The sequence below is a fragment of the Cervus elaphus genome, chromosome 28, assembly GCF_910594005.1.
Source record: "Cervus elaphus chromosome 28, mCerEla1.1, whole genome shotgun sequence".
Lineage (NCBI taxonomy): Eukaryota > Metazoa > Chordata > Mammalia > Artiodactyla > Cervidae > Cervus > Cervus elaphus.
Window position 1 is genome coordinate 21756913 of NC_057842.1, and position 15246 is coordinate 21772158.

The following is a 15246-nucleotide window of genomic DNA, read 5'->3' on the forward strand; positions in this document are numbered from 1 at the left end:
TTCATTAGTATGTGTTAATAGTAACCTAATGTGTTATCATAATATAGATAAATGACACGTTTATCATTTATCTGTTTACTGAGTATAAAGATACCAAAAGAACTTACATAAATCCCCAAATAAAATGAGATATATCAAATTTACACTGTTTTCTCTTGCATGTCAAGATATCCTGTCAATGCAAAGATAATGCCAAGAAAGCTGAAAAAGTAACTTTCTCTATCCTGAGAAAATAACAGTGCAGGTATCTCTTTGTAAAAAGACTTGATAAAGGGTGGAACTTAAACTTATGAATTTAAAGTACCCTATAAATTTTCTTTTTCCATAGCCACAGGGATAAAGCCAAGTGCCTTTAAAATGATCAACATGCTCTGTAGCTTAGGGCAGAGGAAGGAAACTGAATAAGACATTTACTATGGAATCACTGTTATTTCTTTAATACTTTTAAGCAGACTATGGAAATGGTGGCACCCATGACCTTTCCTTCTAGAATTTAACGGGATCTCTTACACAGCAGGTAATCACCCACCCCCCACTTTCCTTCTTCAGTTCAGTTCAGTTGCTCAGTCGTGTCCGACTCTTTGCGACCCCATGAATCACAGCATGCCAGGCCTCCCTGTCTATCACCAACTCCCGGAGTCCCATCGAGTTGGTGATGCCATCCAGCCATCTCATCCTCTGTTGTCCCCTTCTCCTCCTGCCCCCAATCCCTCCCAGCATCAGGGTCTTTTCCAATGAGTCAACTCTTCCCATAAGGTGGCCAAAGTACTGGAGTTTCAGCTTCAGCATCAGTCCTTCCAATGAACACCCAGGACTGATCTCCTTCAGGATGGACTGGTTGGATCTCCTTGCAGTCCAAGGGACTCTCAAGAGTCTTCTCCAACACCACAGTTCAAAAGCATCAATTTTTTGGCACTCAGCTTTCTTCACAGTCCAACTCTCACACCCATACATGATCACTGGAAAAACCATAGCCTTGACCAGACAGACCTTTGTTGGCAAAGTAATGTCTCTGCTTTTTGATATGCTATCTAAGGTTAGTCATAACCTTCCTTCCAAGGAGTAAGCGTCTTTTAATTTCATGGCTGCAATCACCTTCTTCTTAGTCTATCCTAAAGAAGTCCCTATTTTGTGAATCCCTTTTGGAAACTACGAAGTTTCATCAAAATAAAAAGTGTGAGAGGCAAATTTCAGATAGACAAAAATGAATGCTGACATTTTCCATATTTAAAGCCCAGGAATTAAATATGTATATACAAAAGCAATATGTATATCCATTTGCTTTTGTATTCTGGTCAAGAAAAATTCCACAGATCTATGACATTGCTTTCTACTTTGTTGAGCACTTGGGTATTAAAATTCGTCTTGAAATCTACAAAAAAATGTCCTACCTACTGATAGGAAAGCTTTACGAAACAACTTCAGATACAGGGTCTTCGATCATTTATATTCTATGTAAAAACTAAAGCAGAATCTAAAGTCAACTTTCAAGTTTCTGGAAGACAAGTTTTAAAGGGCTTAATTGAACTATTTAAGTATATATGTAAACATTTATTTAAACTGGAACCTAGAAGATTAGCTGTAACAACTATATGAACTACTCAATGATGAAGAAAAGTACTTTAAAAAAAAAGAAAAAGAAAAGTACTTTACAACATGGAACAGTAAATGACAAAGAATTGTTGACTTCTGCGAGGAGAAAACCACATGCACTTGGGCCAACAGTACAGCAGGTTAATTTTGCTTAGACAACCTTAGAGTTAAAAAGCAGACCTGTAAACTTTTCCCTGCTAAAAGAGAAGCATCAATTGAACAGGCCAACCAACGATCACTGCTCTGGCCTGAAGATAAAAGAAATTAGGTGATTATTAAACTTATAGTATATTGGAGAATTTGGCAGTCCTTGGCAGAATCAAAAAAGAGAATTGTAATTTCTCTTGCTACTGCTACATAGCGTATGAGTCAGATTTCACAACTTGATGTCATCAGAACAAACAGAATTAAATGTTAAAAACATCATGTATATGGTTATGCATACTATAATGTCATTTTTTTTTCAAGCAAAAAAGTAGCCTTATTTGTGTGCTTTTCTTACCAATCTATCAGACAGACCTATATTACAAATTACCCTAAACTTCAGAGTCAGTCATCTCAACAAGGCTGAATTTTCTCACTCCTCTCTATCTAAACTACCACTGACTAACCTTTTATCAACATAACCATCATTTGCTCTCACCCTGCTCCCAGATGCCAAGGACCATTATGGAAAAGAAGACAAGCACACTTAATTCTGCAGCACTGCAAGTTCACAGCTCCTGTTTATTCGGATGGCTTAGGCTAATCAGCAACCCTTTTTGGCCCCTATTCATCACTCTTTCCCTATTACCAGGTTTTATCACTCATCTCTAGAACTCAGTCCCATTCCCCAATCAACACTCTTCATCATGTAAAATATTTCAATTTGAAAAGCAGAATCTGTTCACTGTAAACCTAATTATCTTTCTAAACAGTCCACATAAACTGTTCTTAATCTATTTATTCACTTATCTATCCTCCAGAAAGACCACTGCACATCAGTTATCTCCTCTTACATCTGCTCTCCTAGTTCCTTACCCGACCCAGGTTTCAAAAATTTATCTTCTTATAAATTACCGTATTCTAGTTCTCCTTTCATTACCAAGCTTACTGAATATACAGTATCATCCCTACACTACCTCCCATATACTTTGAAAAAGTAATTTTGCATTTCAAACTTATGGGAGTTTCAAGATCAGTACCAATGTCTTCCATCACCCAGACACATCAACTACTAACAATTCACTGCATTTGCTCCATCACCGTTTTTCTTTCCTTTCTCGCCATATAATACACCTACAGACTTGATGCCCCATCACCTCTAAATATCCCAGTGTGCATTCCTCTAAAACAAGGACACACATCTCCATACACTGGGGAAATTAATACTGATAAAAATGCCATCCAATCCACAGGTCCCATTCAAATTTTGTCAACTATCCTGACATTGTTCCCTTTTCTTTTTTGGCCCAGGGTCCCATATAGCAACATGTGTTATATGGTCACTTCAATCTCTTCAATATAGAGTATTTCCTGAGGCTTTCTCTATGCTTCATGTCCTCAGAAGTTTATAAAGAACACAGACTTTAAATTCTGTCAGATCATACTGTCTTGGTAGGAATCCCACAGACAAGATGCTGTGTTTGCCTCAATGTATCACTTCAGAGGATATGCAATGTCAACCCCCATCCCGCACTACTGAAGTTGGTAACTTTGTCATGTGAAGTGTTTCCCATATTTTCCCCCTGGAAAGTTGCAATCTTCCCCATTTTAATTAAATTAGTATCTTGTGGGAACATATGCTAGATTATGCCAAGATCTTCAAACCAGTATCAACCAATCTATCCTCCAAAGATGACAATGAATCAACCACCACTATGATAGTTACAGAAAGAATGCTGGTTTGGCAACTATCAGTTGACATTCTACCATAAATAAGCGGTTTCCCTTTTTCTCACTTAATTATTTACAAATTTACATCAGTATAGACTCAAGGATGCCTACTTTAGTCAGTGCTCATAAATAATTAAGTCAAGGTCCTACCCATCCTCATGGAGCTTCTTTAATAAGAAAATACAATTAAAGCTAATTTTAAAAATTAGAATTTCAGACAGTGATAGATATTAGAAGAAAAACACAGTAAGGTAACGTGACAATGATACAGTATGAGGAGGGAAGGCAGACAGCAAAAAGTCTCTTAAATATGCAGTGTTTGACCAGAGCTGCTAAAAAAAGGAATAAGCCACAGCAGTATTTCAGAGAAGATGATTCCAGGCAAAGGGAATAGACAGTACAAAGGCTTTAAGCCATAAATGGGCTTTGCAAGTTTGAAACACAGAAAAAGACTAGTGTAAATGAAGCACAGCAGGAGGAGAGAATTCATCTTAAGGACATTTTTATATATGTATCTTCCTTAACAGAAGTTTCTTACAAGAAAGGACATTATTCACTTCTGTATCTCTAACTGACTGGCTCATTCATTCATCTTTCTTTTTTGTCATATGCCTACTGTATACACCAGATTTCCCTTGTAGCTCAGTCGGTAAAGAATCTGCCTGCAGTGCAAGAGACCCGGGTTTGATCCCTGGGTTGGGAAGATCCCCTGGAGAAGAAAATGGCAACCCACTCCAGTATCCTTGCCTGGAAAAATCTCAAGGACAGAGGAGCCTCGTGGGCTGCAGTCCATGGAGTCAGAAAGAGTCGGGCACGACTGAGCAACTAACACAATACTGTATACACCAGATACAATGTAAGGCACTACAGATCTAAAAAGGTTTCAGAAAAAGGATTTGTTGTCAAGAAGTTCACAGCTTAATAGAGACCAACCCTAAACAAATTCACTGCAACAGAGGACCATACAATACAATTTAAGTATGTCCAGCGGTAGGCCACCACATTCAGGAAACAGCCAATTTTTTTACCGTCAAGCTTTTTGAAGGATTACTCTATGTTGTCTCTTTAAATTTTCAATTCCCAATCTTTCCTTAGTGCACTGCAATCTCACTCCTTTCCCTAAAACTAAATAAAGATTTTTTCCTTAAGGTCACTAGTGCCCTTACCAAATCCAAAAGATGTCTTTCAGTTCTAATTTTACTTTAGGTTTCTATCTTTAGTAAAATACAAATCCTCTGGCTTTTAAGGCACCACATCTTTTTTTCTCCTGTGGCCTCTTAGGCAGCTCTTTCTCAGTTTTAATTACTGACTTCTCTCTTCTGTTTAGTTTGCTTTCAAGTTGAAGACTCAGACTTCTCACATTACATACATGAGGCAAAATGATCAACCTCCATATTCAATGATTCCCAACTTGAATCTTCTAGCCTAGATCACTCTCCTGCACTCCCACCACCTGTTGAGCATTTCTACTTGGCAATCTATGTGTGGATCTCAAATTCAACATGTCCCAACCTTCAAACTTCTCCACTTAAATCCCTACCACAGTAAATAACATGGCTTTCTAACCAGCTGCACAAGTTAAAACACACGTCATTTCATATTATTGCCCCTCAATTTCTCCCTACATGCAAATGAACCTCTTAAATTCTAGTTCTATTTTTAACCCATTAATTCCATTCCTACTTCCACTGTGACTCTCATGGATCACTCCTAGAACCTTTTTACCAATACCTCTGTATATCGACTTAGCTTTAATTCATCCTCTGCAAAATGCGCAACAGATCATTAAAAAGAGAGATTCTACTCACTCCTCTAAAGCTATCATTTTTGTTCCACGCCTTCAGGGAAGAACACCCTTCAAATGTCACAAAAGAATCTTGACTTTGTCCTCCAATAACATCTCTAACTCTTGCTTATAATACACAATTGCATATTATAATCTTCCAAGGACTGTAAATTCCTTTCCCTAAACTGTGGAATATCCAGCTTGGCTCAGTTGAAAGTGTCACTTCTCAAGGAAGTTCCCCTAACCATCTCCTACCACACCCTGAATTAGGTACGTCTCTCCTACGATACCTCAGCATTCTGTGCTGCCTCTATCAAACTTCTCATCACATCGCATCAACACTGTGTTGTTGATCATCTATGAACTCTTACAGATAACTGTATCTCCCATTTCAACATCCTAAGTGTTTAGAACAGTGTATACCCCCTAAAAGACAAAAGTTCATTAAAGGAGTGAATAAACTCATAGTATTTATTTCAAATTATTGAGTTTATGGAAACAGTTTATGCTCTTTTGCCTTAATTTGAAGAGATATACTTTATGTTTTAGAAAAACGAAATCTTTTTACATGGTCCTCAACATACATTTAGGAGTGAATGGCTTATTCCTGAGAGAATTAATTAACTCTGCTTTTCTTTAGTAAATATTATTTGACACAATGATTCTGAAACCAAGTAAACAGATTTAGAAAACTAAGAAAGAGAGAGAATTAGAGAACAGTCAGACTTGGTGATTACACTGTCTCCCTCCCTGGGCTCTTCTCATTATTCTACTAGGAAACGTCCATTTATTAAAATATTCTAGTACAACTGGATAATTTTCCTAACATAGAATTTCACTTATCAATCACAATGATTTCCATTTCAATCTTGTATAGCATTTTTAAAAAGAGATTTTAGGTAAGAAGATAAAATAGATACAATTTATATCTATAGAATTAAAAGCAGCAAGTGAGACTTGACTGCTTCCTGTGTATCCTGTTCTATACTAATTACATACATCATTTCATGTAATCCCACAAAAAATCCTGTGGAATTGGTACTATTATCTACTTCCCTACCTTTTTTAAAGAGCTGAGAACACTGCCGATGAAATGGGTGAGGCAGTCTTTGTAAACTGCACTGCTAGGACATGGTAATGCTGTGAGCTGAACTGAGAGTCCCCTGATGCTGAAGATGATGCTCTTAACCACAGGACTAGACCGCCTCTAGTTGTGCCTGCCCAAAAGGACTCAAAAGTCTGTTGGAATCAGTCCCTTGGAAAAAGTTTTCAAATACATCTAACACTAGAAGTTAATGCTAAGTGTACAAAGTCTTAAGATACCAAATACATAAGAAGGAAATACCGAGTCGTCCACTACTGAATTGTTATTGTAGTAAGTAACAAGAGTGTGCCGCTCCACAGGCATCTTTCATTGTTCAGTCAAAACCTACTATCCTGAAGTCTTATCCTATTTGCTTTTAAGACTGGATTTCAAAGCATTAGTTAGTGGCTAGTGTGTTTCCAGGGGAATAAAAGAATGTGAATAGTGAACACATATGTTCTCTAACTCAACCTGAAGTGATAACAAGACAAAAATACAAAAAAATTTTAAGTAACAATGATCTCATATTTTGACATTTATCACAAGGTAACATTTTGGAATCTGTCACTGCGAATCACCAGTAAAAAATTACAAATGAGACTGTAAGTTTGGCACAATTAGAAAATTATATCACATACATAAAACATCAACATTTTTAGATTCTTGATAAGGCCACATAAAATAGTAGTGATAATTTTCTTCCCTTTATTTATGTATCTTCAATTAAAGGAAAACAATCAGAAAACAGCTTCCTCTTAACGTATCATTCTTATTCCCCCAATATCAAATGCTCTTAAAACTAGGAATTAAAGTTTTTAGAACAAGGGCTGCAGTTTTTTTTTTTCCTGTACAGGGCCAGATAACAATTATCTTAGGCTTTGTAGGCAATACAGTCTGTCATAACTACCCAACTCCATGTTGTGGTACAAAAGCAATCACAGACAATGTAAACAACTGAGCGCATCTGTGTTTGAATAAAACTTTATTAACAAAACCAGGCAGTGGGCTGGATTTGACTCAGGGGTAGTAGTTCACTACACCCAGGTTCAGAGTGCTCTCCCAGCTCTATGCCTACTAATCTACTACTGTAAGACAGCAACAGTGTATTACTCACTGGATTTTTCCCTCAAAAAAGTATAAGAGGTTATGTATCTAATTCAAATCAACACACACACAATGCTTCATGAAGTATGACAAATAAATGCCTACCATCCCTCTCATTTTCAAAGAATTCCTTTACAAACATCAAAAAATTAAGAAGTTAAAGATATTTTTTATAATCTCAGTATATGACATAACTTAATGCCAAAATGAAATATAAACACAATGTAATGCTTCTTTCTCATTCTTTCAATTTATTATTATTTTTGAAAGAATCCTTCTAACATTAGAAATGCCAAATTTACTATATGTTTTGAGAGCTAAATTTAAATAATATGTTGAACTTAACTCTAAAGATAATTTTCCATTACCATTTGAGAGCAAGTTACTGTTGCAGGTATATCAAGGACTTCAGCAAATATAGGGATAACTGTTCCTCACTCTAAAGGTAATAAACTGTCAGAAAATTTTGAAAATTTCACTTTTATTCTGCTTCATAAAGAATAGCAGACATAAAAGAGGAAGTGAAATGGAGAATACTAATATATACGAAATGATCTGCAAATGCCTGAAGAGGATTCTAGAACCAGGAAAAAGATAAGTATGGAAATCCTTTCCCACATCCTGCCATTTAGCTGTTTTACAGATGACTGAGTGTATGGGTAAAGGAGAGAAAGTAGATATAAATAAATCTCAGTTTACAAGCATATCCACTTAAAAGAGGAATCTATAATTGTTGTGACTGTATAAAATTCGCAGCTGCTCTCTTCAAAGGCAGAGATGGGAATTTCCATGTTAACTTCAACTTCCCATAGGAACCCCGTGAATAAGTGCATACCTTCAGCCCAGTATTTAACATAAGTAACATTTAATTATAAGTACAACCATGTAGTGCAGTAAATATTACCCTTAGTGGATATAATAGTTAAGGCACCTAAAAAGAAATTGAAATACTTCCAAAAGCAATTTTCTCACTTAAAAGCTGAAAAGCTCTGCTTTTCTCCATTCAACAAGTTAAAAGAAAACAGTAACAAACAAACCCAAAGAGATTCTCTGAACGCCAGATATACTGAAGGATGAAGTCCTAAAGATAAAAGGTAATAACCTTACATATGCTCAGACTTTTCCCTATCACCACTTTAAGGGCCACTTCTCAGACTCTAATGTGCTTAATATATTTTGGATAAAATGCCCTTAGGTTTAGAATTAAAATCACTGTATGACATTTTACAAAATGTGAACTGCATTATCTGATATAATGCTGGGAATTACTTATCCACGAGGACAATAATGTAGCTGTAACTGTGTTACAACGTGTCTTTCAAAAACATTCCAAATTTGAAGTCCAATGTTAAGCAACGCTTTTGTTACAATAAGCAGTTTTATGTGAATTTCTAGTTTTTCAAATTAAAAGAAAAAACAATGGTTTTATTTCAAAGTTCAACTATAAGCAACATTTCCGTAATCTCATATATGAATTAACATAATACTTTAAAAACTACTTACAGTAAATATCCGTCTGCCCGTTCGATCAAAAGTTACACAGTACACAGACGACAGGTGTCCAAGGATTCTTTTATGCATTTTCATGTGCTGATACACGGCAGTGGGAACCAGCCGCTCAAGTCTGTATTTTCCATTCAGCTTCCTTGAAAACAAAGTATCCGCTACCAAGAAAAGGGGGGGAAATAAGTATAATTGAGAAATTAATTTTAATTATCCTTTTTAAAGAATTCACGTATTTCAATTTCTCATATATTGGTATAAATAAAGATGCTTTCTAATGCATATGACTCCTAGTTAAAAGTCTTCAAAATCGTCAGTAAAGCCCATTATTTTACTTGAAATAAGTTAAAAGCACTATTATCTTCACCTTACAAACAAGAAAATCTAGTTAAATAACCTGCTGAAAGTCACGAAGTAAGGCATGATGCTAGGATTAAAACTCAGGCTTCTTTACTCTCTACTCTGTCAGTGCTCTTTAAAACCCAAAATGACTTTGTATATTATTTCTTTAGAAGTCTCCTATGAGACAGATTTTCTCATAACAGCAGTTAAAACTGGATCTGGTGCTTTTTACTTTTCAACAAACAGCAATTCTTAAACACTCTAAATATGACACGCTGAATGACACTTCTAAAAACTTTGCAACAATGAAGGCAGAGGAATAACTTGTTGCATTATTAAAAATAATAATAATAATTATTAAGGGCTTCCCTGGTTGTCCAGTGGTTAAGAATCCGCCTGCCAATGCAGGGGACATAGATTTGATCCCTGGCCTGGGATGATTCCACATGCGGCAGGGCAACTAAGCCCTTGTGCCTCAACTACTGAAGCCAGTGGCTAGAGCCCGTGCTCCCCAGCCAGAGAAGCCACAGCAATGAAAAGCCCACACGCCACAACAGAATAACCCCTGCTCTCTGCAACTGGAGAAAGCCCGGGGGTAGTAACAAAGACCTGGCACAGCCAAAAATAAATAAATTTAAAAAAATAATAAACTGAGAATCCTGCCAAAGACCTGTAAAATGATTCCTTTTCTAGAACCTATAAGCCCTCTTTTTTCACCTCCCCCATTTTAACCATCTTTCAAGATATGAACAAAATTTACCTCCTGCTCCAAAGCCTGATGTGCTGAATTTGGCTGAAGATGTTCCTTTCCATCTAACTTACTACTGTTCTTTGTTTTCTATACCAATATTTATGATAGCATTAGAATTATAAACAAAGAATGTGCTCACTAAATACATGCTGACTGGTCTGCAGGCACATGTTCACCCCTGTAGATTATCTTTTAATACAAGGCTTTTTTTTTTTTCCTGACTGTGACTGCCATCTACTTTGAATATAAGCACTGCAGTTTCTCACATTTAAATTTAGCCCCCCGCCCCCAAATTAAATATGTACAAAGTATTGATATTATCAATATTTAACTCCAGTTTAGAGCCTACAATTACGCCCTAAAGTTTATGAAATATAAATCAGGTGTATAATAAAGAATCTCAGTGCTTATTATCTTATTCACATACAACAGATGTTTGGCTTACACTACACTGACAAGCAAAAAAGAAAATAGTGGAGACTGGCAATGAGGTAGAATACTTTGCAGGTTCTAAAGCAATGAAATATAATTTAAGGAATAATTCCATTGTGCTTACATGATCTTTTCCTACATCAATTATTTTATATTCTGGTAAGAGTGTATCTCCTGCTGTTAGAGGACAAGTTCTAGGATACAATCTATTTCAACATCTGTGCTATCTAAGACAAACTGTTGAAAGTTGTTAATTAGTATACTTAGGCTGAAACTAGTTCTACAGTAACAGTGATTCGATAAGTTTCTAATAAACCCTGATATATTTTGCCTTATGCATAGAAATGGTCTGGTGAAAGACAACCACCTGCACTTTAGCTCCAACAGATTTAGAGTCAGGAGCACACAAAACCACAGGCATCACCTGTCCTGCCAAATGAGAACTCAAATGATCTTACCCAAACACTAAGGATCAATGACATCTCACTTATTGTTTATTTTATAGAAAAATAAGTGATGACATATAGCACAGATGTTGACCGTACTGTGTTACCAATACAGTTTAATTCTCTCCACCCCAAATTTACAAAATTCTCAAAATGTCAAATTTTCTTAAAAATCTCTTATCGCTGTTCAGGTACAATAATATGATCTTTGGAGGTAACTACAATACCAAAACTATTATTTTAATGATGACAAGGCATTTTTATATAGGTCAGAATTTTTTAAGATGGATTTTTAATGAAGACTATACTTCAGAGTTGATAAAGCAAAAACTAATTCCCTTAAGAGAAAATGTTACTACTCTCTTAAACACAGGTTTTACTGAATCTCTGCCTAAACTGGGATAAACTTTATTTTCGCTTTGAGACTCAACTGAGAAAAAGAACATCCCTTTCAAAAAGCTACCTACAGTCAACACTTCAAGAAAAACTTTTTAGAAACAACATTAAGTCAAATACTGTACTCCACACCACCCTATGTTATGCTTGGCTGCCAATTAACTACTGGGTATTTTTAATGACACTATGTCAGCATCCTAAGGGGAAGGGTACCAAAAAGAGTCCTTGCTGCCAACCAGTTTACAAACTCGTACAACAGCATTGAAAGATATGACATACAGGGAAAACAGTATGCAGAGTTTCCAGGTAACAAGCTGCAGTTCAAACTTGACACAGGGGGTTAAAGAGAAAAATACAGGTATGCTTCAGTAGTTGAAGTTCAACTGAGGAGACTGGCTTTGAAGGTCTGACCAGGTCAATTAGGCAGAGAAGATGTGGTAGGATTCCCATTCGATGAACTCACATTTTCTTTTACTACACCATTTACATAATGTCTCGTCTCTCCTACTAGATCTTAAGTACCTTAAGGACAGAAATTCTGCCTTATTCATATTTCCTGAAACTGAGTGTAGTGCCTTTTAAATAAAAAAGTACATAAGTGAATCTTAGTTAATAATAAGAAACACAAGATGGTTCAATTAAATTTACAGTTTTATGGCAGAAAAGCAAATGGCAATCATTCACTTCCTCAAGAAATTGTTAACAGTAATTGGATTTTTGAGTAAAAAAGAAATGTCTCTTGGATTATAGGAACTCCTTAAATTTTATTAAACTAGAACATCAATTTTTAAAATGAGCATGGTTAAGCAGATATAAGAGGTCACAAAGGAATAAGTTCATTATATGTCATTATTATAGTTTTAACCTTAAATCAAGTAACATATACGACTTTTGTTTAAAAGTACATTTATGTTCCCAAGTATGGTGATGGGAAATATTCTTAAATTAAGCCTGCCAAAGCAAATTTCTATCTTCCTAACTTGGCAAATTCTTTCTTACCCTTCAGGGCCAGTTTAAATGCCACCTCCTCCAGTAAAAAGTGAATTTTCCTTTTAAATTAAAATTTTTTAATTTTAAAAGTAACCTAACCAGTTGCCCTACAGTATCACTCCTGTGTTCAAAACTGCAATGTTCTTCATTTGATTCACAATAAACACCAAGTTCATTATACATCAGCCTACCAAGACTGCACAATCTTGTGTCCATTATCTGATCACCTTTTTGTGTGATCTTATTCCAACCATTCTAATCATCCCCATTCTTCCAACACATCAGGTAATGCTCCTAACTTGGGGTCTTTGCACCCACTATTCCATCTGGCCAGAACACTCTTCCCCCACATGGCTAATTCCCTGGCTTCCTTCTTCATATCTGTCCTCAAATGTCTGTCACTTTCTCAATGAAGCCTAAGCCTGATCAGCCTAGTGAAAATTACAACCCATCCCCCACCACCACCGCTAACTCCTGATGCCCCTATGTAGTTTAGTACCTGCTCTTTTTCCATCAATAATCACCTTTTATTTGCTAATTATGTTCACTGTTTATTTTCTGTCTCCCCTTCCTACAATATAATAAGCACCACACAGGCACAATTTTTTTGTCTGTTCTGTTCTTTGATAAGTCTAAAAGCTGACAGTGGTGGCTGGCACTTAGTAGAAGCTATGCATTTGGTGGACTTAATAAATTAACTACACAACAAAAAACAATTAGGTTTAAGAATAAAACAAAAATGGATTTCTTTATTGGACAGATTACAGATTCAAAGTATCTCCATACCATTCTTCCTTTCAACTGCCTTGCTAAATTTACTTAATCTGGAAGCAAGGGGATTGGTAAGCATATTTATTCAACTTTCCTGAGTGAATGGAAAAGTAAAGTGAAATAAAATTTCCAGAAATCACTGCTATTCATTTGTATGAAGTATGGAGAAAGGAGCAAAAAGTGAGAAGTGTCATTTGTAGCAAATCATTCAGAACAGCCTTTGAAACAAAGTCTCTGTGCACAATTTAGAACTAGTTACTAAACAAAAGAAACAAAAGACCCACAATTTCTTAAAGTTATTAACAGGTATAACTCTGTATATAACTAGATATATCTAGCCAGTAGGGTCTTACTTCTGTGCATACATCCTTAATAAATAAAATGTCCCCACAAGTTATTTCTTTGTAGTTCACACCAAGGTATTTTTCAAGAATTAATTTCTTTAATCATAATACTAATGTATACTTAATGTAGAAAATAAGAATATTGTCTTTACATAATTCTACCACCTATAACAATTACATAAAATTTTGCAGCGATTTCCCTCATAAACAGAATTTTAATGGCTATGCCATCCATATTCCTTAATGAAATAAAAACTAGGCTTTAAGTTTGATGGACTTGTATTTAAACATGACACTGCGGAGATTTTAAGCAAGGTATTCCCAACTTCAACTTCTCAAGTTATTCATCCAGAAACATTTTCCACAATATTTGGAATGGTTTCCATATTATGCTATTCTTTGACATCTCATAATTTCACGTGTTTACACAGACAATTTTATCAATATTTTTTTTTCTTTTGTAACTTGGTCTAGTGCTTTAGAAGGGTTCTTCTACCAGCCAACAGTATAATAAATATCCACTTAAGTTTTCTTTTACGTATTTGTGGTTTAAATTTCTCATTTAACTCCTTAACATATTCAGAGTTTTAGTAGATGTTACTAGGTGAGTCTCTAAAGATATTTTTTCTCCCCTAAATAATCAACTATTTGTTCCAATCTTTTCACTAACTAACCCGTCTCTATTCTATTAAACTATGATTTAATTATCTTATATATATTTCTGTACTAACCTGCTGATGGCATGTTTATTTATACTGCAAAGAGTCGGACACGACTGAGCGACTTTTCACTCACTCACTCAACTCAGTAAAACTCTGGGCTTCATTCATAGCTCTGTTGGTAAAGAATCTGCCTGCAGTGCAGGAGACATGGGTTCGATTCCTGGGTAGGGAAGATCCCCTGGAGAAGGAAATGGCAACCCACTCCAGTATTCTTGCCTGGAGAATTCCATGGACAGAGGAGCCCGGTGGGCTACAGTCCATGGAGTTGCAAGAGTTGCACATAACGTAGCGACTAAATCATCATCAGCAACAGCCAATACTTTAAATTTACAATTAGTGATAATTTATGTGGCTATTCTTCATGTCCTCTAAAAAATATCTTACTCTTGATTGACAATTATATAGTTTGAAGACTACTGAAAAGTTTTTAAGAATTAATCTGTTGGAAATACAAGCTTAATTTCATTTACCTATACACAGCTGCCATCTGTCTATCCAGGGAAATGGTACTTTGATCCTACAGCTGGGCCAAGTTTCCAATGAAGATATTTTAGAAAAAGACAGACATAAGCAGATTTACCTCAGTTTTCCTCACTATACAAATCTGTACCATGTCAATCAAGTTCATGGGAAGTCTGTAGACAAATCTCTATCACATGAACCAAGTTTCATGAGGAAAAAATGGGTAGCTGCCAGAAAAGAGCATCTGCAATAATCTTAGTGACTATATTTTTGAGAGTATTAGAAAAAACATGATAAAATCTCTGCAGATAATAAAGAACTAAGGCAGAAATATTAGTGAAAAGTGAAAGTGAAGTCGCTCAGTCATGTCCGACTCTTTGCGACCCTGTGGACGGTAGCCCACCAGGCTCCTCCATCCATGGGATTCTCCAGGCAATACTGGAGTGGGTTGCCATTTCCTTCTCCAGGGGATCTTCCTGATCAAACCCAGGTCTCCCGCATTGCAGGCAGATGCTTTAACCTCTGAGCCACCTCCCTCCAAAAAGCCTCCCCCTTCTAATAGGTACTTTTTGCCCTTATTTTTTAAAGGTGAAGCGTATTTGTTATACAGTATTATGTTAAGTTACAGGTTTACAAAACAGTGAT

At 35.9% G+C, this 15246-nt stretch overlaps 1 protein-coding gene across 2 annotated transcripts in view; it reads right to left on the bottom strand.

Moving 5' to 3' along the window:
- The window catches only part of LOC122685184 (pleckstrin homology domain interacting protein), a 120820-nt gene that overhangs the window by 76826 nt on the left and 28748 nt on the right, over positions 1 to 15246 (bottom strand). For both annotated transcript variants that reach the window (XM_043889748.1, XM_043889747.1), the window contains exon 7: positions 8946 to 9106. In XM_043889748.1, the coding sequence (XP_043745683.1) occupies positions 8946 to 9106 (161 nt within the window). The remainder of the gene's footprint in view (positions 1 to 8945; positions 9107 to 15246) is intronic.